This window comes from Hemicordylus capensis, chromosome 5 (genome assembly GCF_027244095.1).
Source record: "Hemicordylus capensis ecotype Gifberg chromosome 5, rHemCap1.1.pri, whole genome shotgun sequence".
Taxonomy (NCBI): Eukaryota; Metazoa; Chordata; class Lepidosauria; order Squamata; family Cordylidae; genus Hemicordylus; species Hemicordylus capensis.
Window position 1 is genome coordinate 109,395,173 of NC_069661.1, and position 27,646 is coordinate 109,422,818.

Consider the following 27,646-nt stretch of genomic DNA (forward strand, 5'->3'; position numbering starts at 1 on the left):
CATCAATAGCAGATCGTAAAGTCATATAAATACATAAAGCCTTTTAGAAACATTTGATAGAGGAAATCTTTAACCCATCCTTTTATATTCTACTAGCATTAATTCACGAGGAACATTAACGGTGATTTTTAGGAGTTCAAATGCTTTATATGCAAGGCAAGTAAAGATTATGCTCTAAATTTAGCACACAGTGTTCCTGTAAAAATGCACTGAATTTCTCTGTTAAGACTTCAATCGGAGTCAGTATTCATTCAGCAAAATCTGTATAGGAAAGAGAAGGCTGGCATCCGACAGTGGCAGCTTCCCCCCGCCACTCCGTTCCTGGTGAATGAGGAAGAATACAGAGGCAGTGGTAGCTCTCTAAAAAATGAAAGCTCTCCCATGCTCTGAGGGGGGGAAAGAACTCCCACAGCACCCCACCCCATGAGCACAGAGGGAGTGTGGGAAAAGCCCACCACGACCAAGTTCCCCTTCCTTCCTCCTTCCCCATTCAGATAAACCAGCAGGAAGTGCATGCGGGGACGGGAAGCACCATGAGAACCCAGTGCAGGGCTTTGCTGGGGGTCCCTCTGCAACTCGACACTTGCTTACCTTCCTCGTGAAGCCCCACCCAGCCAAGAAAAATCCACCAGGATTATTCCATTGATGGCTTTAGGAAATCTGTGAAAATTCGATTGTACAGGCTTTTAGGAGCCAGTAATGAAACTGTATGTATATCAAACTGTTTTTACATTTTAGCTGTGCTCTTTGTATTGTGTGGTTATGCTACATTCTTAATTGCTGTTCTTCTATGATATATTATTTGGTTTATATAGGTTTTAAAAAAAACATGTTGAACTGCTTTTTGCTGCTCTTAAAGCTGATTTGGCAAGAAATTGACTTCAAAATAATTAAAAATAAAATAAAAAATATTTTTATTATATTTTATTCCTAAAATGAGGGCCCGAGATGGTGTGGATGAGAACATCCCAGACTGAAATCTATGTTGAAGATTGCTATTTATCGGAATAATTTATTTGCATTTATTGTATTCCTTTATAATACAAATTCTGTAACTCTAAGAGCACTGTTAAGAAAAGATCATAATTAAAAATATATACAGCATAACAGTTTCCTGCAAGTTCTGGACTATATAATACTATTGAGGGCATATTTCTTAGAAATTATGGGCACAACTTATTCCTCTTATACTGTATGGTTAGGCAGAAATCTGTTTGTTGAGCACACTAGATGTGTATCAAATGGTTACCAGTGTGTGCTAGTATAAACAACTACCTGTATTAAGCACTATTTGCTTTAGTAATGACAGTAGTATGTGTGCTCTCAGTGACGTTATTGTGCATATAAGCAATGCATAGACACCCTTCAGTATCAAACTCACAGGATTCAAAATATAAAATGATGAAAATAAGACAATGTAAGAACAATAATAGATGTCAAATGGCCCAGAAGTAGAACCCATAAAATCAATCAAATCCAGCAGAGACATAATTGGAATGCTAAAAACCACTTATAAATAAGTTGGGATGCTTAAGCATCACAACTGAAAAGGGCCTCTCTTCAGTTACCACTTACCAAGCTTAGATGGTGGGGGAACTGGAAGGGCCTTAGTTGAAGAACTTATGTTTCACAGGAACATAAGAACAGCCCTGCTGGATCAGGCCCAAGGCCAATCTAGTCCAGGATCCTGTTTCACACAGTGGCCCACCAGATGCCGCTGGAAGCCACAGACAGGAGTTGAGGGCATGCCTTCTCTCCTGCTGTTACTCCCCTGCAACTGGTACTCAGAGGCATCCTGCCTTTGAGGCTGGAGGTGGCCTATAGCCCTCCAACTAGGGGCTAGTGTTGTGTCGTGTTAAGAGTGTTGGACTAGGACCAGATATACCTGAGTTCAAGTCCACATTCAGCCTTAAAACTCACTGGGTGATTTGGGGCCATTTACTTATCCCTTAGCCTAACCTACCTCACAAAGTTGTTCTGAGGATACACATAACTAGGTACATCGCTCTGGGCTCCTCAGAGGAAGAACAGAATGTAAATGTAAATAAATTAATTAAGTCACGCATGGGTCCTTCAAGTAGTTAGGTCCAAAGCCATGAATATCTGAACTCTTAAAGTATGGTTTATGCATATTTTCCCATATCAAGATCTTCAGGACTGGCCCTGGTTTGGATCTCCCTTGTTATCTCAGTAAATGGCTGAGATACAAGAGCTCTCAGCATCTCCGTATGAAAATGTTTTGTGCAGGAAGGCTGATTCACTCCAGGCCTCTAAAAAGATGGCTAAGACCTTTTTATTAATGAAGGCGTTTGTTTCCTGAAGAGATGACCGAGGGGCTGGCTTTTCATTGGACTAGACTATTTTGCAGATCTCTGTTGGTTGCTTTATTAATTAAAATTGCTGTTATTTATTTAACTGCATTGGTTTAACTGGGTTTTTTCAAAATGGAAGTTGCTATGGGAGCCTTGTGGGCTTTGCATGGCGTTGTTAAAATAGAGAAATAAATAAAACAGATTAATAATAAATGCATAGGAGCTTACTGATAAACACAAGCAATAACGGCAGGCCGTAGTCTTTCTGCAAGTCACCAGCAGAAGCAAGCTACAAGACATGCCCTTAAAGAAGCCTTATGAATGAGCTGGCTAAATCTAGCAGACAGTTATCACCTAAGATCAGAGCTCAGGTTCACTGGCTGAACATTTAGTGGCCTGTGGTTAAGCAGAGGTCTTTTGGTTTCCACTGCAATTATTCCCATTGAACAAGTTCTCACAAATTATTTCAGAATGAAACAAATACTTTCAAAGGACTCCATTATACCCTCTGTCTTTCTGGTAAGGCGATTCTAATGTAATTAGAGAGTAATGGAGTGTTCAAGTTTTTTCCTCCTTTTTTTTTTTTTAAATTAAAAGGATATTCTTTCTTGCCCTTCAGAGATATAAAGCCTGCCATTTTAAACAATCAGTAATTGAGAATGGAAATATATACACTTAAACATATATAAACACACACACACACAGAGGACATAGTTACGACTGAAAAGGGGGCAGGGGGATAAGTGTCCATGGGCCTCCGAGAGCCAGGCATCTGGGTGACAGTTTGCTCTTCTCTCTCTTTCCCATGCCTCACTGAAAAAGATGGGGCTCATCCTAACTTTTTTTGTCCCAGGGCCCACTCCAACATTGCTGCACCCTGCATATATATACCCCCCCCATTCTTTTTCTTTCTTTTTTCTTTTTTTCATAAATCTAGATTTGTACCATTGGCTGCCAATGGAGGCAACAAAGACATGATAAGACAAAAGTTAATCGCTGCTTGTGTTTAAAAGCAAGAACAAATGGAAGGAGAAAGGTAAAACCAATATCAGTCATTATTACCCCGTTTGCCTGACAGCCAAACTTCAATAGTAGTACTACTCAGGAACTGACCATTTAATTTCAATGGGACTTCTGTCGAGTAGTCAGGATGGCAACCAATACTTACATTTGTCATCTATGCCAGCAGAAAATACTCTTCCCTCTGTGTGTGGAAGAGAGCTGGTCTTGTGGTAGGAAGCATGACTTGTCCCCTTAGCTAAGCAGAGTCTACCCTGGTTGCACATGAAAGGGAGACTAGAAGTGTAAGCACTGTAAGATATTCCCCTTAGGGGATGGAGCCACTCTGGGAAGAGCATCTAGGTTCCAAGTTCCTTCCCTGGCATCTCCAAGGTAGGGCTGAGAGAGATTCCTGTCTGCAACCTTGGAGAAGCCGCTGCCAGTCTGTGAAGACAATACTGAGAGAGATGGACTTATGGTCTGACTCAGTATCTGGCAGCTTCTTATGTTCCTGTCTGTGCCTGTGATTAATGGGAGTTCTGTTTGCATTGAGTATGAGTAACAAGATTCTGAGCACCTCAAACATTCTTCTGATTACACCCCAAAAGTGTAGTTGCAGGTATAATTTGGCTTAAATCCAAGGTCTCTGTTGGGTTGTTAGGTGGGTTGAAACATTTCTGGTTTTCTTCTAAAGCTACTAAGTGATTCCCCCCCTTTCAGTTTCAACTGTGAAGTGTCATAAACTCCACTGGCTTTGCCAGATGAAATAGCAGCAAGCCTGGGAACTTGGATCCAGGCATAATGTTCTGTTTAAGGTTAGTCTTATACTTAGCTACTAGTATAGTAGCTAGTAGCTAGTAGTATTAGTTACTAGTACTACTCAGCTTTGACAATGAATGTAAATGTGGGTTGTAAATGCCAAGTGAAACCTCCATGTACAGAAGCAGTTGATATCTCAATACTCGATTAAGGGAGCAAACATTAAGGGAAGGCTATCATCTTCATGCTCTGCTTGTGAGTGCTCAGAAACATCTGACTACCCCCATGTTGAGAAGAAAAAAATGCTGGACTACGTGGACTGATTTAATCCAGCAAGACAGTTCTTCTGTGCGGAAGGGGGTTTGGTGAGAGAACTGGTTCCAAATTAAGCTCTATATTGAAGACTTCTGTTTAAGCACTGAAATGCTGGATTAGGAGTTCTCAGGCAGGCAGTTCTCAGTTATCAATGGCAAAATAATGTGTCCTGATAAAATGACAAAATAATTCCATTATGATAAGGTGCATGGGTGTGCAGATTTCACACCAGAAAATAATTCTGCTAAAAAAAAAAAAGACAGACAGACAGTAACTTGTGATGATGACATGATGAAATATTATGTTAATAGACCATAGACCCTGGTTGCTATTAATATGCTAGCTACTGGTGAATGAATCTGAATTGTGCAATTTGAGTTTGCAAGTCACTTTTAACTAAATTATATGGTCAGTGGATGTTAAGCTGCCACTAAGACTGTTGTGAAAGTCAGAATCATTCTTGCAACCCCACAGCTCAACAGATATACCATGCTATTTAATACAATAGCAAACTTTTATTTTTTTCTTGCTGGCTATTATTTCACTAGCACAGGTGATAATTAAGACTAGTTTTAGTTATGCAACTTTAGCTCTTGGCAAAACACCAGCTTTAGTATAATGCTTCAATTCTCTGAAATGTGGTATAATAAGGGACAGTGTGCTCTTTCAAAAAGGTTTTGTGGTTTTTCCCCCTTTTCATTTTCTCATTTCCAAAAAAAGGAATAAGAAAAAGGGGGGAAAGGGGGGGAACAGCTACTTGGATAGCCAATTGTTACAACCTGATCCACAATCCTTTTAAGTCAAAGTACTTGACTCCCACTCAAGTCAATTGGAAACATGAGGGCATCATGTTCCAAAACAACAGATTGTCTGCAACTCATTTTCAAGGAAGGGACAAATCTTATATTAATTGTGGAACATGGTTTCCATTTCTGCATGATCCCATGCTACATCAGTAACGTATGAAATGGAGAACCACACAGGAAGACCAGGCAACTTCTCAGGAGACCAGCATTTTCCTGAGAGGCAAGGCAGCAGCAGCACATGCACAAGAAGTAACTACATCATCCATCCATCCCACATAGTCTCTCAGTTTCAAATGCTACTAGAATCAGCTATGTGGAAGAAGCAACCATACCCCACAGGTACTGGAAATGGCACAAGCTGCATTTGTGGTTGCAGCCTAATCTTCTTAAACTCACCTACTTTGGCTTAACGTGGTTATGGATAAGGCTGTTACTATGCAAAAGGATATAGCAATTTATTGATCAATCAATAGATAGATATTACAAAGGTTATGTGACACGTTTTGCAAAAATCCTCAAAAGACTTATTTCAGAGTAGGCTATTAAAATCAATAGGATTTGTTTTGGAACAGAAAGATTAATCTGTGCATTCTGAATCCATACCACAAAAACTACTGAAGCGAGCATATTTTGCACAGACTGCCCGTTCTGATCGCAATTTATGGAAACAACTTATACTGAAAACAATAGAAGTTACTTCCAATTGAGCTGTTTAGAACTGGTGTGTCCACAGATTTAAGTATGCCAGCTTATACTGCAATTGTAATGTATGGCATGTGCGTAAAATACTATTGAAATTAACAGGACTTTTTTGTGTGTATGATGCTTTCGATTCAGGCCTGTGGTGAGCAAACTGAGGCCTTTGATTAACTATAGCCTACTTGGCATTCAGTTTGTAAATTTGCCTGCTTGTTTTGAACACAATAACTCCCTTGAATAAGAAGATATAATGAAAATTGGTACACACATTCAGAGCAGAGTTTTATGCTGCAAGCTTGAATACCAGCTCAACCCTTACATTTTCATACAAAATACAAGGCAATGTGATATTTCTCTTGTCATGTTATGATATTTTATAACATAACAATGTATTTCACAATATTTACATGTGCATGTTCAGGACAACATTCTGCAATTCAAGGGACACTTAATCATTATGTCCAGTATCACAACACAATGCTGTATCCGATTAAATGATTAAGAGATCACAATGAGACATGGTGTGCACATTTATGGCATAATTTCCCACTTAATGTATCTGTTTCACCACTATACTTGATTTTCCAGGGATGGGAGAAGAAAAATGCAAATATATTTAAATGCAATATTTGCCTTGGAGATTGGGATATCATAATGGATGCTGATATGTACATTACATCATACAATTCTATATTTCATGTTCAGTCCCAAATTTGATACCCATTTTCAAAAGGCAGAGCGTCAGATCTCTCAAGCACTGTGCTTTACTAATAAATAGTTTATGGATTACACTAATTTATTGCTAACTTGCTTAGACATCTGTGGAATAAACATAATGGAAATTCTCTCTCTCTCCCTGTCCTAGACAGTTAATAAATCAAACAGTTAATAAAAATTGCTGCGAAATGTGATCTAAGGGAAGTCTGTCAACTGTTGAAGCACACATATGAGAGCTGCTGGTGTAGTGAAATGAAATGGCTCAGAATGAGAAGTGAGAAATCCGCAGTTCAAATCATATCAACCATGAACTCATGACAAGGCTTGGCCTCCCACCCACCATATGGGGGACAACAATACTATCCTACTTTACAGAGCTCTTATAAGGATTACTAAGCTCTTAAATGCCCACAAAGTGCTATACAAATGGCAAGTATTCTGACTAGTGTACCATAGAAACATATTTAAATACACCTTGACAGAAAAGGGAATGCTATGCTTAAAACAGCATCAAAAGTCTAAAAATGTCCTCTGTTAAAAACATGCAGACTTTGCAAAATAACTTGACTACCAGGCCAAATGTACAATGGTTTTAAAAAGCCAAACTGATTGGCACGACATTACAATGCATATATGCCTGGAAGGTCTCACTGATGCAAATAAAAGTAAGTTTCTTTTTATGACCAGAGAGATGTGATGCAATGCTGCTCAAGTGACTGAAATACCATGGAAGGAGCAGACTGTGTGAAAAGTTCCCATGGGAGGCATCTCTTCCATGTGATTTCAATCATTCAAATGTTACTCACTGGTTCCAAATAACTGGAAATGGGATCCAGCTAGTTTGCTCTGGTAATGTGAGAATGGATGCTTACTTTCCTGTAAGAGCATGTTCAAATGGGAACTCCTTGTACTATGATTTTTTAAATTGCCTGGTACAGTAGAATAGACTAAACTGAGCTAGCTGAGTGTGATGTAACACATTAAAAAAAAATAGGGCAAGAGGGCAGCAAGAAACTGTGAAAAGGGGGAAAACCTAATAAGAAAAAGAAAAAAAGAAATTGCATAAATCTGCCAAAGGGTAACAATATCACACAAACACTAATAATAACCATAGACAATGCAAAAAAGGTGAACTCCAGAAGTCCTACTGAATAATATAGTACAAAATTCCAGTTCCGGTGTGATACAGCTCAGTCTCAAGTTTCGGTGTTTGCCTTATTCAAGGAGCTTCAGATCCCATGAAGTAAGTAAAACTGTCCTAGCCGGAAAAACTTTACAGGTACTTCTTGAATCCTGATGGGTCCAAAAGGAATTACAAATAAGTCAAGAATTCAATGGTATTACAATTCATTACAAAAAGCAACTGATATATACAAAATAATCTATCATGTTCATTAGTTTGTGTTTTAATAGCATGGTAGCAATTCACAATGCATAAGAAAAAAAATCAACCAGTCACAGAGTGGCAATTTACATACACATATTAAAAGCCTGAAGTTGTGTGAAGCAGTAACTTAAAAGGTTAATGAAATAAGCAATCAGTGTGTCACTCATGCTGTCTCTGCCATTTCCTTCATGCTGTATATGGTGTGAATTAGAAGGAGTCAATATATGGATCAGGCCAGTTGATGTACAGTTGGAAAGACTAGGCACACTGGTCAGAAGCCATTCCCACTGGATTCAACAGAGCTCACTCCTTAAATAAATATATTTAGAGTTACAACTTAAATCAGCTTAAACCCAAACCCTTTGGCTTTACCAGTTTATAGTTATCACACATACCACATGTTTAAAAACTATATAGCATGATGAGATCACATTATATTTTATAAGATTAACTTCAAGGCAGTCAAGATTTTATTTCAGGTCACAGATTTTCCTACCATAAAATTAACTAGGAAAACTAGCAACACATGCCGCAGGTATTGAGAGATAAGAAAGGAAACACACTGAGGATTACTAAAGTGCATTCACACTGGATTGCTTTTTAGTCTTGAAGATTTACAAAGACTCTGTTGTAATTGTGTAGTAAAATAATTCCAGAATCAGGGCACAATCTAGTCAAAGTGAAGTGCTTCATGAATTTGTATAAATACTGTTTCACGCAATCTCAATTAGTGGCCATTGCCACATTTTGTGCTAATGAATTCCACTTGAACACAGACTTAAATAGAACGTAAAAGTAAAGGCTTTGGCAAACTGGGATTTCAATGTACTTTAATATTCCCCTAGCACTGGGGACTGTTTAATACTTCCTTATATCTGGAATTATTATTTTTTAAATTTATCTTTGAAATATTTCATTTTTACCTCATCAGTGCGGCTTAGAAGAGCCCTCAGAGCAGCTTTAACTGCATATACACTGCTTAACTTCTAAAATAAGATACATTTGAGATTGACTGGGTGCTTCACCCTCTGCCTCAAAAACCCACCTCTATCCCTAGATGTCTGGGAAGTTGTTGGGTGTATGTGTTCATATCAGATTGGCACTCAACACATACTAACACATACTGTGGTTGAAATTATCACTTCACATGAATTGGGCTGAATCTAAACAATGAAATCACTTTCTGGAGCCAGGCCCCACAAGAACAGCTTCAAATTAAATCATTTGAATGTACTTTGAAATGGTATAACTGGATTGAAACCAATTCCTTTACACTGACATCTGAGAGATTCTTCTTCTTTATATCCAACTAATTTCATAATAACCAAACAGGCCTTCTCTGTTGCTGCCCTGAGAATATGGAATGCACTCCCCACTGAAATAAGAGCCTCCCCATCTCTGACAACTTTTAAAAAGTCCCTAAAGACTTATTTGTTTTCACCCAAGCTTTTTAAATGGAATGTGGTTTTAAATTATTTTAAGGTTTTCCCTTTTAATTTGTTTTATGTTGTTGTAACCCAGAGACAGATGTTTGGGGCGGTCTACAAATCAGGGAGAGGGCGAAGATTTGGAACAGGAACACCTGTCGGAAGAGATCCCTTCACCTTTTCTTTCAGACCACATGACTATTCCTCATGAGCAGTGATCTTTCTGAACTCTCACTGGTTTTACACACCAATGGCTTATTAGTGGGAACAACTACATGGATCTCAATACTAGGGCACAATCCATTGCCCTGCCAACTATATCTTCCAGCCCTCTTGCATGTTTCTCCTGCATGCAGAACTTCCTTGGGCCAGCCCCCTCATCCCCCATCCCACAGATAGAAGGGCAGCATTATCAAATGGCACACATAGGGCATGGATGAGGTCATACCCTTAGTAGGCAGGCCCAAGGCACACATCCCTTTACTGAAAAAGAAACAGTGACATGTATCGACAACATAGTTATAGTTACAGGCTGACATACTGCACAATGTAACAAACGTGGTGGAACATGATGTTTGCATAACTGCACAAGAATGCTGTTGCATGAGTGCTAAAACTGTGCAAACTGAAGTATGTGACAGTGCAGTCATGGGATACAATGGCGGCACTATTGTGCAACTCAATTTGTGCAATTTTTGCACATGCGGAACAGCGCTCCTAACTGCACAAGCATGATTTCCCACCACCTGTGTAACGTCAGCCAAAGAGTTTAAGAACATGACACGTTAAAAATGATCATAAAATACTCAACTTTCTTTGCAGTCTAATCTTGGTTATATCCAATTGGGATCTTTAAACCTTGTTCAGAATCTCCTCTTCCTATTCTCCCCCTACTGAAATGGCACCCATCTGGCCTTCAGTGTAGGTGATGGTATAAACAATGGGCCTATTCACACCACTGCATGGGCGGGCGTAGGCGGGTGAGGGGAAGGCAAGGTTCAACCTACCTTCCCTCAGATGACCATTCACAGACTGGGCAGCATGCAAGCTGCGCACCCGCACGGACAGTGCTGCTGAGAGCATCACAGATGAATCTCCACGCTGCTCCTGGCAGTGCATGTAAACAGAGGCTGGGACTCATTGTCCTGGCCTCCATGAATCCCACAATGCACTGCCTGACATGGGCTCTAGGCGCCCATCTCTGTATGTGGCTGGGTTAGTAGTAGCCCAGCTCGCACACAAGGCCATAGCCTGGGTTAAGGGAGAACTCGCTCCCTTAACCTCAGCTAAGAGCTGGGCTAAGAAGCGGTGCTAGGCAGTGCTGTCCCACCAGGATCAGGCCCAATTCAGGCAGTTCTCATGTGCAACCTAACCCAGGCTGGATGTCCCTAGCCTGGGTTAGGCTGAGTGTGAAAACACCCTCAATGTCAACTTAAAATCTTCTTAAATCTGGCACAGTTTGATTAAAACTAGTACTTGATGCATCCAAGAAAATTAGTCAAGGCAGACCCAATGTCATTTAAAACAACAACAACAAATATTTGGAGCTGTCTCACCATTCTTGTTTTTATACTTATTCCCACTATAGATGAATGAATATATATTGACACAAAAGAAGAGTTTGCATAGAAAGTTAAACTCTGCTTGTGAAGACTGAGTCTCTTTTTAATGCTGACATTAACTTCCATTAATATCAGCAGGAATACCGCATGAGTACTGGTAGATGAAAAGACCCTCAGCCCCACCCCACCCCAATACAATAACTGTTCATATATAGGAAACATTCAAGGCAATTCTGTCAACCAAAGACTTGTTTGGTATATGATAAGCTATTTAAACTAACTGAACATCATGAGCAGATATTTTACAAAGAAAATGATTTTGGCAAATTGCACTGTTAGAGAGGTGAAGCTTTGCTGCCCTGCAGACATGATAACATTTTCCTTCTATATGCAGGTTGTTTTTCAAATAAGAAAAGTGTCTGGATCATTCATAAAAGATAATAAAAACAGCCAGGCAACGATATACTCCAAGTTGAGAAGATGCAGCTCAAAACATCCTACAATGTTCTTTCTAACCAAACTGAGAGTACCATCTATTTCTTTAGAGAAAGGGGAGAATAAAGAGTGGACCATCACACTCACTGGCTCTTACTGTTTGCATAGAGAGCAGCAGGGAAACTGGGTGAGGGTGGTAAACAAATAAGAAGACTCAAAACAAGTCCCCCTACACTGCACATGGATACATCTATTACAGTGCAGATACTTTATTTCCACCCCAGAAATAACAGCACAAGCTAACAGGCAACTAACAAAATTTGAAGTACAGGAGGACCTCAACAGCCACAGATTCACGTATGTGTACAAGACACCAACCTTGGCATAAGTGGGAGTGAAGGGGGGGATACATCGACCTCATGTAGCCATGGGTCGGGGTGGCCAGAAATGGCCATGGAGGTTATTTCCGGCTGCTATTTTGTGTTTCAGAGCCTAAAAATTGGTCTGTGTTTTTTTTTTAAACCCAGCAATCTTCAGATGACTTGGGGGCATTCTGGGGCACAGCACAACTGAGGCGGAGCAGCTAAATACAGTAGGCAGCTTCCCCCTGCATTTCCCCCCTCCCAAGAACTGATGTTTTGGTGATGTTTTCTCCCGACTGGAAACCTAACCCGTAATTCCCAATTGATGCAATGCCTCAATATTCGCGGTTTCCATTTCTGTATCTATAGTTGTACCATGGAATTGAGCCCCTGTGAATATTGAGGTCCTCCTGTACTGGTTTTGGAACCTGTACTGGTTTTGGATACACCCTCACGGGTATGGTTTCAAAATTATATGATTTGATTATAAACCACACATTTAATGAGCCCCTGGTGGCTCAGTAGTAAAACTGCCGCCCTGTAACCAGAAGGTTACAAGTTCGATCCTGACCAGGGGCTCAAGGTTGACTCAGCCTTCCATCCTTCCGAGGTCAGTAAAATGAGTACCCAGAATGTTGGGGGGCAATATGCTAAATAATTGTAAACCGCTTAGAGAGCTTCCAGCTATAGAGCGGTATATAAATGCTATTGCTATTGCTATTGCTATTAATCCACTGCCTAGCCTTAAAGTATCTTGGGAAAATGACTTCCAACAGGAAATCAAAGATCAGGAGTGGAAGAAAATATGGAAATGGAAGCCAATTACTTCCTCAAATTAAGGAGAAATTAATTAAGCCCAAATTAAGGAGAATTTCTAAGTTTTCCATAGACGATACCTGACCCCAGTAAAAATAGCATATATCCAAAACAACTGCTCTCCACTTTGCTGGAGTGGTTGTGGGATGAACGGAACCTATTTTCATCTTTGGTGGACCTATCCCAGGGTCTCATCCTTTTGGACAAAGGTATTGACAGAGATGAGCAGGATTTCAAATCAGAAAATAGCATTATGCCCCCAGCTGGCATTAGTAAATGTATTTTCTTGGGTCAATACAAATGTGGCATTAAAAAAAAATTATGTACATGGTAACCACTGCCTGGTTAGCTATAGCCAAACATTGAAAAAATCAAACCATGTCAATTGATGTCTGGTATAAGAACTTACGGCATATTGCGATCCCAGAAAAGCTAGCTCTTATTATTTGGTCCTATTCAAACCAGACTATATACAATGCTTTTTATGTAATTTGGTCAGATTTGGTCAGATTTTATTCTGTATACTAATTGGGAAAATTATTATGGTTTTCCTACGCCAGACAATATTAGAGTTTGGATGGAATGATGAAACTGGGTCTATAGTATTATGTCTTGCAGTTTGTGTTTGGATCCATGCTGTTTAGCATTGCAAATTTGTTTTAATAAAAACAAAAACAAAACAAAAAACTAATCAATTCTCCAGACAACAGTGGAGAGAGGCACCAGAAAATCCTCATGATAAATACTGTGAAAGAAATATGCTAAAAAAAAACCCCAAAACCTGCTTCCACATATACTTCACCAACCTACTGAATTATAAAAGCAGAGAGGGATGCAAATAATACTGGCTGATATCCACTAACAAAGCACCAGTGGTACAGGAGAAGCACCAGTGCTTGTTTCTCTTCCCTTTCCTTCCCCTGGAAGCACTCTGTGCCACTTGAAAATAAGTGCAATCTGTAGAGACATATTTGGGTGGCACAGAATGCTTCTGGGGGAAGGGGAAATTGTCAGAATCCACCCCCAGCTGCATGAGCAGTGCAACAGAGTTAGCTGGACTCTTCAGAAGCACCAGTTCTTCTTCCATAGCATGGGTGCTTTGTTAGTCCGGATGTCAGCCACCATGTGAATGTATATCCAGAGCTGCATGATGGGCGTTTTCTAATTCTTGCTTACATTGATAGCTAAGAAGCTGTCCTTTATCTGCAGACCTTTTAGTAAGAGCATAATTAAAAATAATAATAAAGACACCAAGTACCTCCAGTAAGGTTCTCTTTTTGTTCAGCTTCCGTGAAAAGGAGAGACACTCTAAGGCTCTCTAACCCAAGCACACTCACTAGTGAGTAAATCCCACTGAGTTTATGCATGGCTTCAATCCAGTGCACATTTAGCTGGGAGCAAGCCTAATTTAATTCAGTAGGGCTTACTTCCAAATAAACATGCATAAGGCTGCACATCTCAAGTACTCAAGTATGTGAAAATTGCACTTGGAAGCCCTCTCCCCAATAAATGTATTTTTTAAACAATTACCATCTGGTATACATGAGGTGGATAGAGCAAGCTGCTAGCAATATTTTCAGGAGTCAATTGTTACTTACTCTAGGTGAGTGGGTGAGGCACTAACTATAAAGGCAGCTGTGAAAGATCAGCTCTCAAGCTTTTGATTCATAAGCCTCTTACTCAAAATACCTGCACACACTTCACTTTAAGTAAGTAGAAAAATTTTTCTCTTTTCTCTATGTTATAAGTGAATTGTTTCCATAGTTTATACAGTACATTAAAAACAAACTTTCAATACACACCTGCATTACTGTTCTAGAAAAGTTCCATTGATTCCAAAGTAATCTGGAAAGTGAGTCCCATTGATTTAAACATAATGTGCTTCCAAACCATGTTCTCCATCCAGAGAAAGTTATTCATGCCTAAAGCCTGTTGAAATCACTGGGATTAAGTCTAGCAAGTAACTTGTCCCTTTGATTTCAATGGGGCTAGGTGTGAATAGCTTCATCTGAATCAGGGCCAATGTCTTGATAGGGCTGCTCAAATTACAGGCAATTTTGTGACCAATTCCTGTTCCCAGAACAGGAAGCACAACTTGGGTAGCAGAACCCGGGTGAAAAGATCTCACATACACAGTCATCTTTCTTCACCTGGTAATACAGTCCGGTAAACTGAGACAGCGGTCCCTGATAACAACACTCAAGTTATACCAGGGATATACAATGCATCCAGTAGTATCAGTTACTGATTCTAATTACATTAATGGACATTCATGTAATGTCCATTAATTCATTAATGGACTCTCATTCATGGTATTTCAACAAAAGCACTGCTTGGTTTGCCCTTTGCAAGTTACTAGTTTCTCAAGTGTTATACTCCTCATCTCCATGAAACAAATGCTACTTTCAATCAAATAGGCTGCACATAAGCCATACAAATGCCATCTATACAAAGCCTATTTCTGGATTGTCCCAACGTTCCCTTTGTTTCCATCCTTTAATCAACTGCCTTGGTACGATTAGCACACCTAGATAATAGTATGTCAGAAATAGATCCTTTGAACAAGACGGTGAACATTAATGCCATCTGGTTGAACATCCAAGAATATATAGAAGCTGGGACAGATAAATCAGTCAGTGCTCAAATGGCACTCTTTGAGGTTTGAAAAGTTCATATACTATTTATATAACTCTCCACCTGTTAGGCTCATTATTATGCAAATAATAATAATAATAAAATATGAAATGTCACTGAGAGTCTGTCATTGAGAGTCAAATTAATCAAGCCCACATATGATGGTTGATTCTGCAAGATGTCGCTTCACAATACTCATGTGTGCTTTTTCTGAGATATGCTTTCTTTCTTTTTTTAAATTAGCAATGTACATGTTTTATGCATTAAAAAAGCACGAATACAAACAATATTTCAAGTAGAAATCCTCTTCTATAAACCCACATGCATATTTCTTCCTGTGCCTCTTAAAGAGTTGCTGTATCTTTATGAATCTGACCACTGGAAACTACAATTGTTAATAAAGTTATTAGATAAAACATATTGCATGCAATCATGCCAGCTTCACAGTGTGTTTTAAAAGAAACCTTTGAGTCAGAAGTTGTACAAACTGCAAAGCCATGACATTTACATTCAACAAAACCATCAACAACAGGCATTATCTGGATGAAGATTCTTCCTTTTGGTTCTCCTTCAAAGCTCAACTCAGAAAAGAAAGAAACTCAAAACAGTTCTACCACATCTTCTGATTCAGGTAAAATTCAAACTTATACCTTCTCTCCTCACCCCAGGGCCTACTCTAACAGCCTCATGCTTAAACATGGTGGCTGACATCCAGGTTAATAGTACTACTCAGGAAGGAGTCTAAAGCAGCACTTAATTTCAGTAGGACTGCTCAGGAGTAATTTAATCTGGCTGTCAGCCTTTAGTTTCTTATAAACTATTTCATATACAGAAGATACATTCAATGCAGCTTTTGGTACAATGATGCAAGCTGAAGTACCTCACCACAATCAGTAACTTGTAAAGTTGCCCAAGATTAACAATATTTATAACCATTTTAAAATATTTTAAGATGCCTGTTTAGCAAGAGTCAATCAATATTTGGTAAACATAATGACCACTCCACGGCTTACTACAGTTATTGCTAAAAACACATTATCTATTACATTGCCATTAAGTGATCATGGGTGGAAACGTGTAACATTTTTGTAAATAATAAAAATCAAAGGCTTCCAAACTGCAGTCAATGGTAACATTGTAATGTTCTCAGGGGGTGGGGAGACGACAAATGAAGTGTACCAAACCAAAATATAGGTCAAATGCTCTGTCGGTGCTGCATTATATACAGCAGAACAATATCTGTCCATATACTCATTTGGGGGGTGGGGCAGGATATCAAATTCTTCACACAAACTATTTTTGTTCAGCGGAAACCACAAATAGCTTGTACAAATTGCTTCCATCAAAATACATGCTATTGCTTCCTGCACAATGCAAAAGCAAGCTGCACTGAATAAAGGTCTAAGCTGAGTAAGCTAACAGATCCAACAATATAAAATGGGCTTTTGAGCCAAGTTGGCATGCTTAAGAATGTAATAGGAAACACACTTTTTTGTCAGAGTAGTCAGGGTGTCTGCATTCCTGACCCAGGCTTGTATTTGCATTCATCAGCATGCATTTCTCCCTATAATGGAATTCTGCACAAGATGTTACTCAGCTTGCGATAACACAATATGTACCTGAGCCTGGCTCTGACAGCCAAGTTAAATGGTTCACTTTGCATACAACCTCCCAACAAGGTAAAAGCAGAGCGAAATCACCTTAATAGAACACAAAAACAGTTTGTCCTATGATTGCAGGTCAGAACTAAAGGCACAGAAAATGATGGTTCTCCACTACCACTGAGCGGCTTAATGTGGGAGATTTCACAATGCTTTTCCTTTATACTGGTTTTGCTGGTGCAAGTTCAGAATTGGTTCTTTGCGTAACTTCTGCATTTTTTGGCATAGAATGAAAATGCTACAGATTTATTGTGGCCTGGGTTTTCACACGCACCAGCCTATGTCTATTAGCGGCTGAATTTAGCATTATTTCACTTGGTGGGAGGTATCACAAAACTGGTAGGGCTGTTTGTGGAAGTTCTACTTGACCTGATCTGAGTTGATTCTTTTTCTTTTGAAACGCCCTTTGGAACAATGAAGAAAACACTTCACTCACATCTTTACCAGCATTGTATTAGTTTCACAACCAGCACACTTAATTAACAGTGTCAGTAGTGTCAGCACCACCTTTCTAGGAAATGTTACTACTAGAAAGCTGAATGACCCATTAAATGAAAATACTCTGGACTCTCGCTATGCAAAAAAAACCCTATACATATTGCAAAGTCAGTGTTATCTTTCTCACTGCCTAGTCAACATTAAAGCTGTGAAAGGGCAGCAGACATGAAGGGACCTGGCTGGGTGTCTGCCTCTAGTGTCTCAGGAAAGTTTCCTTTCCAAGAGAGACTGGTCTGGGTTTCAGATCTTTGAGTTGACCAAACCTGTAATGCTACCTGGCAAGGTGAATGAAAGTGGTGGTGAGGGTAGAAAAATGGGACTCCCAAGACTCCCTTTTCTCTGGACATCATCATCAATCTCCTTGCTACTTACTGGCTGATGGTTCTGAAGACTACATATCAGAAATGACGGGGATTCCTGTGGCTACACTGGGGGTGCTTGTAGACTGCTTTGTGGACTGTGTGGCAGTAGGTGGCCACCCCATCTCCTTTGTGATGTGTGCATAGCTTCCTGTGTAGCTTCCAGGGAAGGAAGGTGCATCCATGTTCACTGGGGACAGGCCCTAGGAGATATCCAGTTCCCATAAGAGTTGCATAGATGTAACTATAATGACAAGTGCTGCTTTCCCCATAAAGTTATGCAGCCATGGAAAAAGTTGCACCTGGCAAAATGTTCCTTTTGCAAAGGTAAAGAGGCCCTCTCAGGCTCTGGACCGGGAAACCTTAGGTGTGCTTGCTTGATTTCTTTGCTTCACTATCTCAATAACTTCTTGGAATGGCAGGGGAATGAAGTCCCCTTGATTTCTCACTGTAACTGTACGTTGTTAAAAAAAGGAAGACATTAATAAAAGTGGCCATATTTCCTCTCCCTGATGTCTGCACCTGGTGCTTGGGATGTAGTGGGGCGGAGGGGGGGAGGTCAGGCGAGTGAAGTTTGGATGTGTTTATGGATGAAAGTAGCCAACTTGCTTTACCTACTCCCAGGATCAGCCCAAGACATTGTGTCGCCCTAAGCACACACCTGAGGATACTCCAAGCACTGTCAACAGGCATGCTAGAGTGGAACTCTCCAACCTCATGCTACTTCTCTGGTGCCTCTAAATCTTGCTGCCTTGGGCAACTCAGTCAAGTTGCTTGGAGCAATCAAGCTGGCCCTGATTGCAGTCCTTGAATGTGTGTGTTTGTGTGGTGTTGCCCGGACCTTCTTGTGTATCCACATGTGATGTGGGAACATAATTGTCTGTCTGTTTTCAGCTGTGGCTTTGTGCCAGGGTTGGTTCTGTGACCAAAGGTGACAGGGAGAAAGCAGCGGGAGTGGGGGGTGGGGGATGTTGGTGACATCGCTGGATCTCTCCCTTACTAAGACTCTCTTTCGGTCATGAATGCATGTGAGTCTGCAGCCTGTTTGAGAGCATAGTCCAAAACTCACTTGATTTAACTGATAGTTTTCTCTTTTGCACCCTTGGATCTTCCTGGACTACTCATAACCAGGTTAAATAAAGAGTAGCAAATGGGGTTGATTCATGATCATCAATGCCTGTAAATTCTTCCAATCTGCATTAATGGTTGTGAGTGACTATATTTCTCCAATGATAGTTATTCCAAATAAAGGAATCATAAGGTGCTGTACTATGGTGTCGCTTTGGTAAAGGCCTTGTGTATAACATGTCTAGCTGGGAAGTACAGAAATGACCTGCAAGTTTGTGTTTGCAGAGACTGAAGGGCAGAAGTTTCAGGATCTGTGTCTGAGTGTGCCTGCAAGGATATAGATGGGGGGAAAGGGAGGCAGAAAGTGACTGAAGTGGCTGTAATGGATGGAGAGGTGTGACTGGGAGAACTGGCTCTTCCTGGCTGGAAACAGGTAGCTCTTGCGGAGGTGAGGCGGGGGGCGGGCCTCTGGTGTACCTGAAGGGGAGAGAAGTTGACTCCCTCTGTATGTGTGGCAGCTGTGTATCTGGGTGAAGATCACATCACTGGAATTTAACTGTTTCCACTGAACACACTAGGGCAATCTTGGTGTATACATGAGTGGATACACATGGGTAGACCAAGTGTTCGTTAAAGAATGGCAAAGTCTTTTGTCCACCAGTGGCTGTCAATTTTTCTAGTCTGCATTTCTAGTCTGCACAATCCCTACAATGTTGGTTATTCCTAATTGTTGTGCCTGTTGAGCACAGGTGTGAACAAAGAAGGGGGGTAAACTCTGGATAAGTGTGGTATAGGGGTGTGTGTGTGTAGGGGTTGACTGTACCTAGGGGAGAAGTAATGGCAGGTGTGATACTGGGTGAAGATCACTTAACAGAGATTAACTGTCCTAACCCAAGACCAACCTATCATCATAAGCCAAGATAGATGTTTGTCCACCAACACACCTTTCTATAGTGTGGTGTTCTGCTTTGCATTAGTGATGGTGGTGACTAGGATACTTAGAAGGATAGTTCATCCCTCAAAAAGTAAAGACTGATACTGTGAACTTGAGGGGAGATCCTGACAGTGTGACTATAAAGCAGGTGCAGCTGTGAGGTTGGGCCGCCTGCCTGTGGGGTTAGAGCAGCAGCTGAGAGGCTGAAAGGCTGTGGGCAGGTAGGGGGGCGGAGAGGGTGAGTGGTGGCCCTCTCTGCCTCCCTTCCTCCTCCATTCAGCCATGGGGGGTGGAGATCCATGGGCTTACCTGCTTGCTGTACTTGCTGCTGGCTTGACAGCTGTACTCGGAACAGTGGTCCGACCCGATGGAGATGTTGTCTCCCGCGCCCACGAAGGTGTTGGCCGGGGGCAGTTCCTGCACGGCCTGGTGCTTTTTCCCGGCGGTGGGGGACTGCGGGTGGAGCTGCACGGTGGGCAAGGGAGAGCTGGATTTGTAATGCCGGGCCAGATCCGGGCTGCCCGGCCCGCCGTTGACCGAGCGGTAGCAGCTCATGCTGGGGCTGTCTCCGGAAAGCTTCTCGTTGACGCCGTCGTAGCGCTGCCCGTTGGGCTTGGAGGCCTCAACGGTGACGATGCTGCTGTAGAGGGGCTGCTTGCCGGGCTTCTTGCCCTTCTTGTCCTTCTTGGGCTTCTTGGCCTTGTCGTGCTGCTGGGGCGTGAAGAAGTCCTCGTGGTCCTTCTTGCCGGCCTCGTAGCCGCCGTGCTTGCCCTTGGAGCGGCAGTAACGGGCCATGACCACCACCAGGATGAGGAGGATGACGGTCATGATGCCGGCCACCACGCCGATGACGATGCTGAGGCGCTGCTTGCTCAGCTCGTAGCTGGGGTCCCCGGCGATGTCCTGGGCCAGCGGCGTGTGCAGGCTGCGCGTCACTTGGCCCTCCACCACGGTGGCGTTGGAGACGCTCTCGTTGACGAAGATGTGCAGCAGGGCCGTGGTGGACTGCGGCGGCTGCCCGCTGTCGTTGACCTGCACCACCAGGCGGTGGAGGCCGTAGTGCTTGGGCGCCAGCTTGCCCACCAGCGACACCACCCCGCTGGACGGGTCGATCTCGAAGAGCTTGAAGGGGTTGCCGCCCACCAGGCTGTAGCTCAGCTCGGCGTTCTGGTTCTCGTCGGCGTCCTTGGCCTGCACGCTGGTCACCACCGTGCGCAGGTTGCTCGACGGCGACAGCACCTGGTAGGAGCTGTTGGCCGGCGAGGTGACCTGCGGCGCGTTGTCGTTCTCGTCCATGACGAAGAGCGAGACGGTGGCGGTGGCCGAGCGCGGCGGCTCGCCGCCGTCCACCGCCTTCACCCTGAAGGTGTAGCTGGTCTGCAGCTCCCGGTCGAAGGAGACGGTGGAGTAGATGGTGCCGGTGTCGTTCTCGATGGAGAAGATGCCGGCGGCGGCGCCGTGCTCCTGCTCGCCGGGCTGGATGGAGAGGCTCAGCTCGGCGTTGCGCCCCTTGTCGGCGTCCATCACCGTCACCATGCCCACGGGGCTGTTGGGCTGCAGGTTCTCCTTCACGTAGAAGGTGAAGACGTCCTGCATGAAGCGCGGCTCGTTGTCGTTGCGGTCGGCCACCTTCACCACCACCGTGGTGGAGCCCTGCAGGGACGGCACCCCCTTGTCCCGCGCCGTCACCTGGAACTCGTAGGTGTCCCTTTGCTCGCGGTCCAGCACCGCCTGCACCCGCACGTCCCCGGAATCCGGGTCGATGATGAAGAGGCCCCCGGGGGACTCTGCCGAGAGCGGGGACGGCTCCAGGGAGTAGGCGATCTCGGCGTTCTTGCCGCTGTCCGCGTCCGTGGCCATCACTGTGGCCACCCGCTCGCCAGGAGCGTTGTTCTCGGGGAAGGAGACCTCCAGCACAGCCTGGCTGAAGACGGGCGGGTTGTCATTGGTGTCGCCCACCCGCACCAGCAGGGAGTTGTTGCTGGACAGGCTGGGGCTGCCAGAGTCCACCGCCACGATGACCACGTTGTAGTCTCGCACGGCCTCGTAGTCGAGGGGCGCCGAGGTGTGCAGGAAATACTTGCGCTTGTTCTGGGGCTCCCCTTCACCCTCGCTGGCCGGCTTCAGCTGGAAAGGCACGTCGCCCACCACGGTGCAAGTCACCACGCCGTTCTCGCCCTGGTCCCGGTCTGACACTTGCACCAGGGCGATGGGGGTGTCCACCAGCACGTCTTCAGCCACACTGGCCACCCCGTCTCGCAGCGGGATGCGCCCGATCTTGCGGATGTCGATGGTGGGCACGTTGTCGTTCTCGTCGCGGATATTGAGCACCACCGTGGCCTTGTCGGTCTTGGGCGGCTGCCCGCGGTCCCTGGCCATGACGGTGAAGCGGAGCTGGTTCACCTCCTCGCGATCGATGCGGTGCAGGACGCTGAGCCAGCCGGAGGACTCGTCCAGGCGCAGCAGCCGCCTCACAGACTCCGTGGCCGCCCCGAAGACGTACTCAATCTGCCCATTCACCCCCACGTCGGAGTCAGCAGCCCTGAGCTGCAGGATCGGGGTGCCCGGGCTGCTGTTCTCGGCCAGATCTGCCTCATAGACGCTCTTCTCGAAGCGGGGGCTGTTGTCATTTACGTCGGTGATCAGCACCCGGAGGATGGCCTGGGAGGAGCGCGCCGGGTCTCCCCCGTCCCGCACCCGCAAGCTCAACTCGTAGGAGTCCCTCTGCTCTCGATCCAGAGCCCCCTTAATGATCAGCTGTGGCTGCTTCTCCCCGTCGGGGGTATCAGCCACTTGTAGCTCAAACACGCTGCTCCTGGCCGCGCCGTCGGCCTCCTGCCTCCTCTTGCTGCCTCCAGGATAGAGGGCGCTGTCCGAAGCTGCGGAAGCCGAGCTGCCACCGCCCCTCCTGCCCCCGTCGATGCCGGGTTCCTGCAGCAGTTCATAGCGCTCTATGCCGTTGCGGCCAAAGTCCCTGTCGGTGGCGGTGGGCAGCAGGTAGAGGGTTCCCACCGGACGGTTCTCCTCGACGGTGAGGGTGAGCACGGGGGAGGGGAACGTGGGGGTATTGTCGTTGATATCCAGGATGATGACCCGGCCCTCAAAGAGGTCCACCCAGCTCTGAGAGGGACCGATCACCGACACCTCGAAGTCCAAGAAGCACTCGTTCTCGTCGAAGATCATTTGGCATTGCGGCAGCTTCTCGCGGTCGATGCGCCTCTCGGTGGTGCTCAGCTCGCCGGTCATGTTGTCGATCTTCAGGTAATCGGAGCCGGACTCCAGGCTGAACGTCACTTCGCCCGAACCCGTCACTATGCCCAAGTCCGAAGCCACGTTGCCGATGCGGATGTCGGCGGGTCCTTCCTCTGCCAGCCGGTATCTCAGCAGCTGCTTAGCGGTGGCCAGGCTGACCCAAAGCGGAGGAGGCAGCAAGAGTAAGAAACAGCAGCAGCAGTAGCAGGACTGCACAAAGCCCAAGAGCGTCCGCATCTTCCACATCTTCTTTGACACCCAATAACAGGCACCCCCCTCCACACACACACACCACACCACACCACACCACCACCTTCCCTAGCCCACCCGTGCCAATAAACGCCCCCCTTGGCAAGCCAACACAAAATTAACTGGCGTCTGGGTGATGGTCAATGATAAAATCCGCCTGTTCTTGCAAAAACTTCGTGTCTCATCCTATCTGGTGCAAGAGGTGAGAAGGGGGTGGTGGTGGTGGGTGGATTGATAGCTGGGGTTGGTCGGCGGCTCTCCCCACCTCCCTTCCTTTTGCAGTTGCTCTATACTCACAGTTCACGGGGCAAGTGTATTTTGCTTTTTAAAAGATGCATCTTGGCAGATTGGGGGGGGGGCAGTTCCGCCTCCACCACCTCCTCTTCCTCCTCCCCCTCCGATGGTACTGTAATCACTTTGCAAGGTTTGCAAGAAAAGCAGCAGCAGGGAGAGATTCGATGCTTCTCCGCCCCCCACCCCCTTTCTCACTCTAGTCCAGTTCAGTAAAATTCACTCTCTTTTCTCTCTGCCTCTCTCTCGTGGCCGTTTACCGCTGTGGAATTAGCTCTTTTTTCTTCTCTGCTCCGCATACAGACGCACACACGCTGAGGAAGGGGTGGGGGGTGGGGTGGGGAATGTCAATTGCTTCATTCAGAGAGCGCTGGTGTCCGGGGGAAAAAAAAAAGACAAGACAGTCTCCAAATCCTCTTAGCAATTGATAGAAGGAGGCGGGGGGGGGCCGAATAAAAATAGCCCCACAAAACAAAATCTCCAGTGATGTGATATCGACAGATGTCTGTATTTGGGAAAAGGGCTTCCCTTCCTTGTATTATAGAACAGTCCATAAGAAATCCCCTTTGGTTAACAGGATAGCGCCCAAATCCATCTTTAGAGATTGCCTACAGATGTTCAGTTCCTTCTCTGGAAGGGAGGGTGCTTCTTTAAATAAAACAAAAACAACAACAACAAAAACTCTGCGCAAGGTCATTAGTCACAAAGCAACATGGTACAAGAGCTGCAGGAGATGTCCGTCCAGAATGTAACAAGGATGGAGAGAAATGCACACAGACCTTTCTCTCACACACCACATAACAGTCCCAAGTTTGCTTTTGCATCTGCAGTTGGTGTGCGTGTGTGTGTGCGTGTGTGCCTTACCTGCATTTACACTGCATGTGTTAGAGCAATCGGAGGCTGCAGCACTGGGAGAGCGATTCACAAATGAGATTGCAGTCTCTTTCGCTCGCTCACTTGCTCCTTCCTCGCCGTCCCGATGCAGGTAAACCAGCTCTGAACTTCAGCCTTTTTTTTAAAACCCCAGTTCAGAGGTTAGCACCAAGGCTAGCTTTGGGTGTGTGTGTGTGTGTGTGTGCCCCAGGCGATTATTCTAGGACTTTCCCCCTTCGTTAATATACCCGAAGCAAAAGGGTAGAAGGTGGGTAGGGAAGAGATGTAACTGGATCTTCTTCCCACGTGAATTACCACCACCGATTCTGAATTACATCCAGATCTACGGAATAGGAAAAATAAGAATGGTTGGGGAGGGGGGACACCAAAACGTATGTCCAAATGATGCGAAGATTTCTTTTCTTTTCTTTTCTTTTCTTTTCAAATCAAGGCAGAGTCCTGGCAGCAAATGAAAGACGACCAGAGTCAGTTGTTTTCCTCTGAACTGCACCGCCACTCCGGGTGAGATCTGCAATTGTGGTTGTTTGTAAAGCCCCCTTTTCCTGGCTCGTCTCGCTCAAGTGCGGCTGCTTGGTGCAGGGAGCTCGCTTTGCTCTCTCGCCTTCTGGCTCTCTCTCTCTCACACACACACACATATACCCAGCGAAGAAAAGGAAGAGCGAGCGTGACGCTTCGCGAACGGCCACAGGAAGGGAAGAAAAAGGCAGTGGAGCATCAAGTTTTGCCCAAAGTGGTTAGGAAGCTGCTGGGAAGCCTCTTTCAGCGGCTGTTCCCTGACGATGCTGCCGCTGCTCCTGCAGCAGAGCCGTCTGTGCACTACATATACTGAGAGAGAAAAAGAGGCAGGCAAGGCAGGCAGAGAGAGGGGAGGAGTTGGGAGCCGCCGAGCGCTGCGCTCCAGAAAAGCCGGGCATTTACCCTCTGCTGTTGCTGCTGCTGCTAGCAAGTGGGATAGCGCCCACCCCAACCACTGTTCACCCTCGTAAACCTTGTTAGATCACGCAGGCCGCCAGGATCGGGCTGCTTATCCTGCCGTGCTTCATGCCAATACATTATTCGTTCTCTTTCTCTCTCCTCCGTGATCACAACAACAACAACAACAATAATAATAAATCTTCAGAAACTCATAGGTGCTTGGTAAGGTTTAAACCCTGTTCCCTACGCCCTTCTCGGTGGTCGTCTCTCTCCACCCGCCCCCACATCTAGGGGCATAATTTGGGGAAGGGCGGGGGGGGGTGAAGAGGGATCACGTGGTGGATCCGAGTGTAGTCGCTGTACACACATTTCTTTCTTTCAACTTTTAGCTGGGTGAATTTTAGGGGCATATAATAAGCAGGCGGATGATGAGCTGCGGTGGCTAAAGCAAGAGCAAAACTCCAGGGAGGAGGGGGGAGCCGGAAGACGCGTGCTTTGGGGAGGGGGGATTCGAAACCAATGGTCCTCCCAGGAGCCCCACCGCGGGATTATTCTCCTCTTCTTCACAGTTATGATGCCTCCCTTGGAAAGATAGGTCTTCCCCTTCCTTCTCTCTCTCACACACACCGACAGCGAAGAAAAGGAAGGCACAGGCTGCGATGGGGGAGAGAGCGGAATCTGTGTGTGTGAGTGAGAGATTTAGCAAGTCTATACTATAGGGAGAAGTAAGAGATTTATTTAAGATGAGCGGGTCAAGTGAATGCTGGAGAACTCAGGTCGGCGTACCCAGCAGAGTCGGAAATCAACTTTCACGCCAACTCCACTCACTCTGTTTGTTGCAGTGACTCTCACTCACTGCTTTCTCCTTCTTTTGACTTTGGGGCGTTTAATCGCCCGTGGCATTTTCGTGCCTTCTCTCCCTAACTCTTTGGCAGATGCGTGACTGCCTGCTGGTCCAGCAACCCCGCCGCCACCTTCTCTTCTCTCCCCACACGCACGTCCCTTCAGTCCCCCGACCTCGCCTCCAATGCACACAGGAGACGATGGGAGAAGAGCCTGAGAGGCAGCAGAGGTGGCTAGCTGAGGAGGAGGAAACCGAGTCAGGGCATGGGTGGGGGCAAGACAGGGGAAGCCTGCTTCTGGCACCTTCTTTGGCCCCGTTCACAGGAGCTGAACACCCAGCCAGAGGAGCCGAGAACACCCAGACGCCTTTCTCACATCTTCTGACTAACAACAGGGACATTGATGATCAAGAAACCCGGAATTGGGGAAAAGTCATTCCAAGCCCAAGAAGCTGAATGGACGCGAGAATGTTCTGGGAAGAAATGTGTGCGGTGTGTGTGTGTTTTAAGGGAGGTCGAGGGGAAGACTCGTCCTTTTCGATGGAAAGCGACGCAGAGAGGGCTCCAAGCTGCGCGAGCTTGTTATGGCTGAGTCAGAGAAGGCTCCCAGCTTCCTTCCTACAGGGCGAGGGCTTCCTCCTTTTAGCTCCACGACGAGGGCGGCAGCAACAGCTGCAGGCGCTCGGGCGGGCTCCCCCCGCCCTCCCCAGTTGGCCGGCGAGCCGACTGAAGCCCCGCCTCCCCAGACCTCGCCGGAGACCCTGGGTTTTTATATCTGCAGCATCAGCGAGAAAACGCGAGTTGGCGCAGACTCAGTGCTCACCGCCGCAGTCCCAGTGTGTGTGTATTCGAGTGAGAGCAGGGAAAGAGAGAGGGCGGGGAGCTTCAGCAGTTTCTCGGCGGGTTAAGTGGAATTAATACCAAATCTCCGCTTTATTTGCCAAGCAACTTGACTTTGTCAAAAGTCCCTCCCTGCCTCCGCCTTCCCCCAGCGCACGGGCGCGCCGCCTCGGGAGGCGGGACGACTCTTGCCCCCGCTAAGCTCCAGGCGTGCCAGCAGCAATCCCCGAGAATAATGATGCAGCCCTGCCATAGCACCTACTGCATTGAATTGCATTGCATCCTTCCGGAGTTCGCATCTCAATAATAATGGAAAAACACCCAACACCATATCCCCACTCTTTTAATGCACCGTGGAAATCCAAAGCATTCCTTACTGGATGTTTTTAAGCCCAACCCTTCTGAAACTTTAAAAGGCTGCAATCCTGTTACTGAACTCAGTGAAATGGATTTACGGATACACCGGCATAGGATCGAACTGTAAGGCTAGCAAGCAAATCCCAGTGAAATCGTGGGCAAATCGGACTACGGTGATGTCGAGAGCCAATGCTTTTTGCTTCCTTTCATTCACGCGATCGCCTGCCGCTGTTATTGCGGTATACAAGGTATACCT

The 27,646-nt window shown here is 45.2% G+C and overlaps 1 protein-coding gene across 14 annotated transcripts in view; it reads right to left on the reverse strand.

Moving 5' to 3' along the window:
• The window catches only part of PCDH7 (protocadherin 7), a 557,215-nt gene extending 531,815 nt beyond the window's left edge, over nt 1-25,400 (reverse strand). For 4 of the 14 annotated variants that reach the window (XR_008307989.1, XM_053253013.1, XM_053253009.1 and 1 more), the window contains exon 1: nt 20,060-25,396. Coding sequence is in view for 13 of the 14 variants with exons in the window: in XM_053253013.1 (XP_053108988.1) it covers nt 20,060-23,248 (3,189 nt within the window). In the remaining variant the exon portion in view is untranslated. Of the gene's footprint in view, nt 1-5,431; nt 7,901-20,059 lie in introns of those variants that run through there. The other 10 variants (XM_053253014.1, XM_053253012.1, XM_053253007.1 and 7 more) reach the window with 5 other exon arrangements.
• Nucleotides 25,401-27,646: the final 2,246 nt, after the last annotated feature.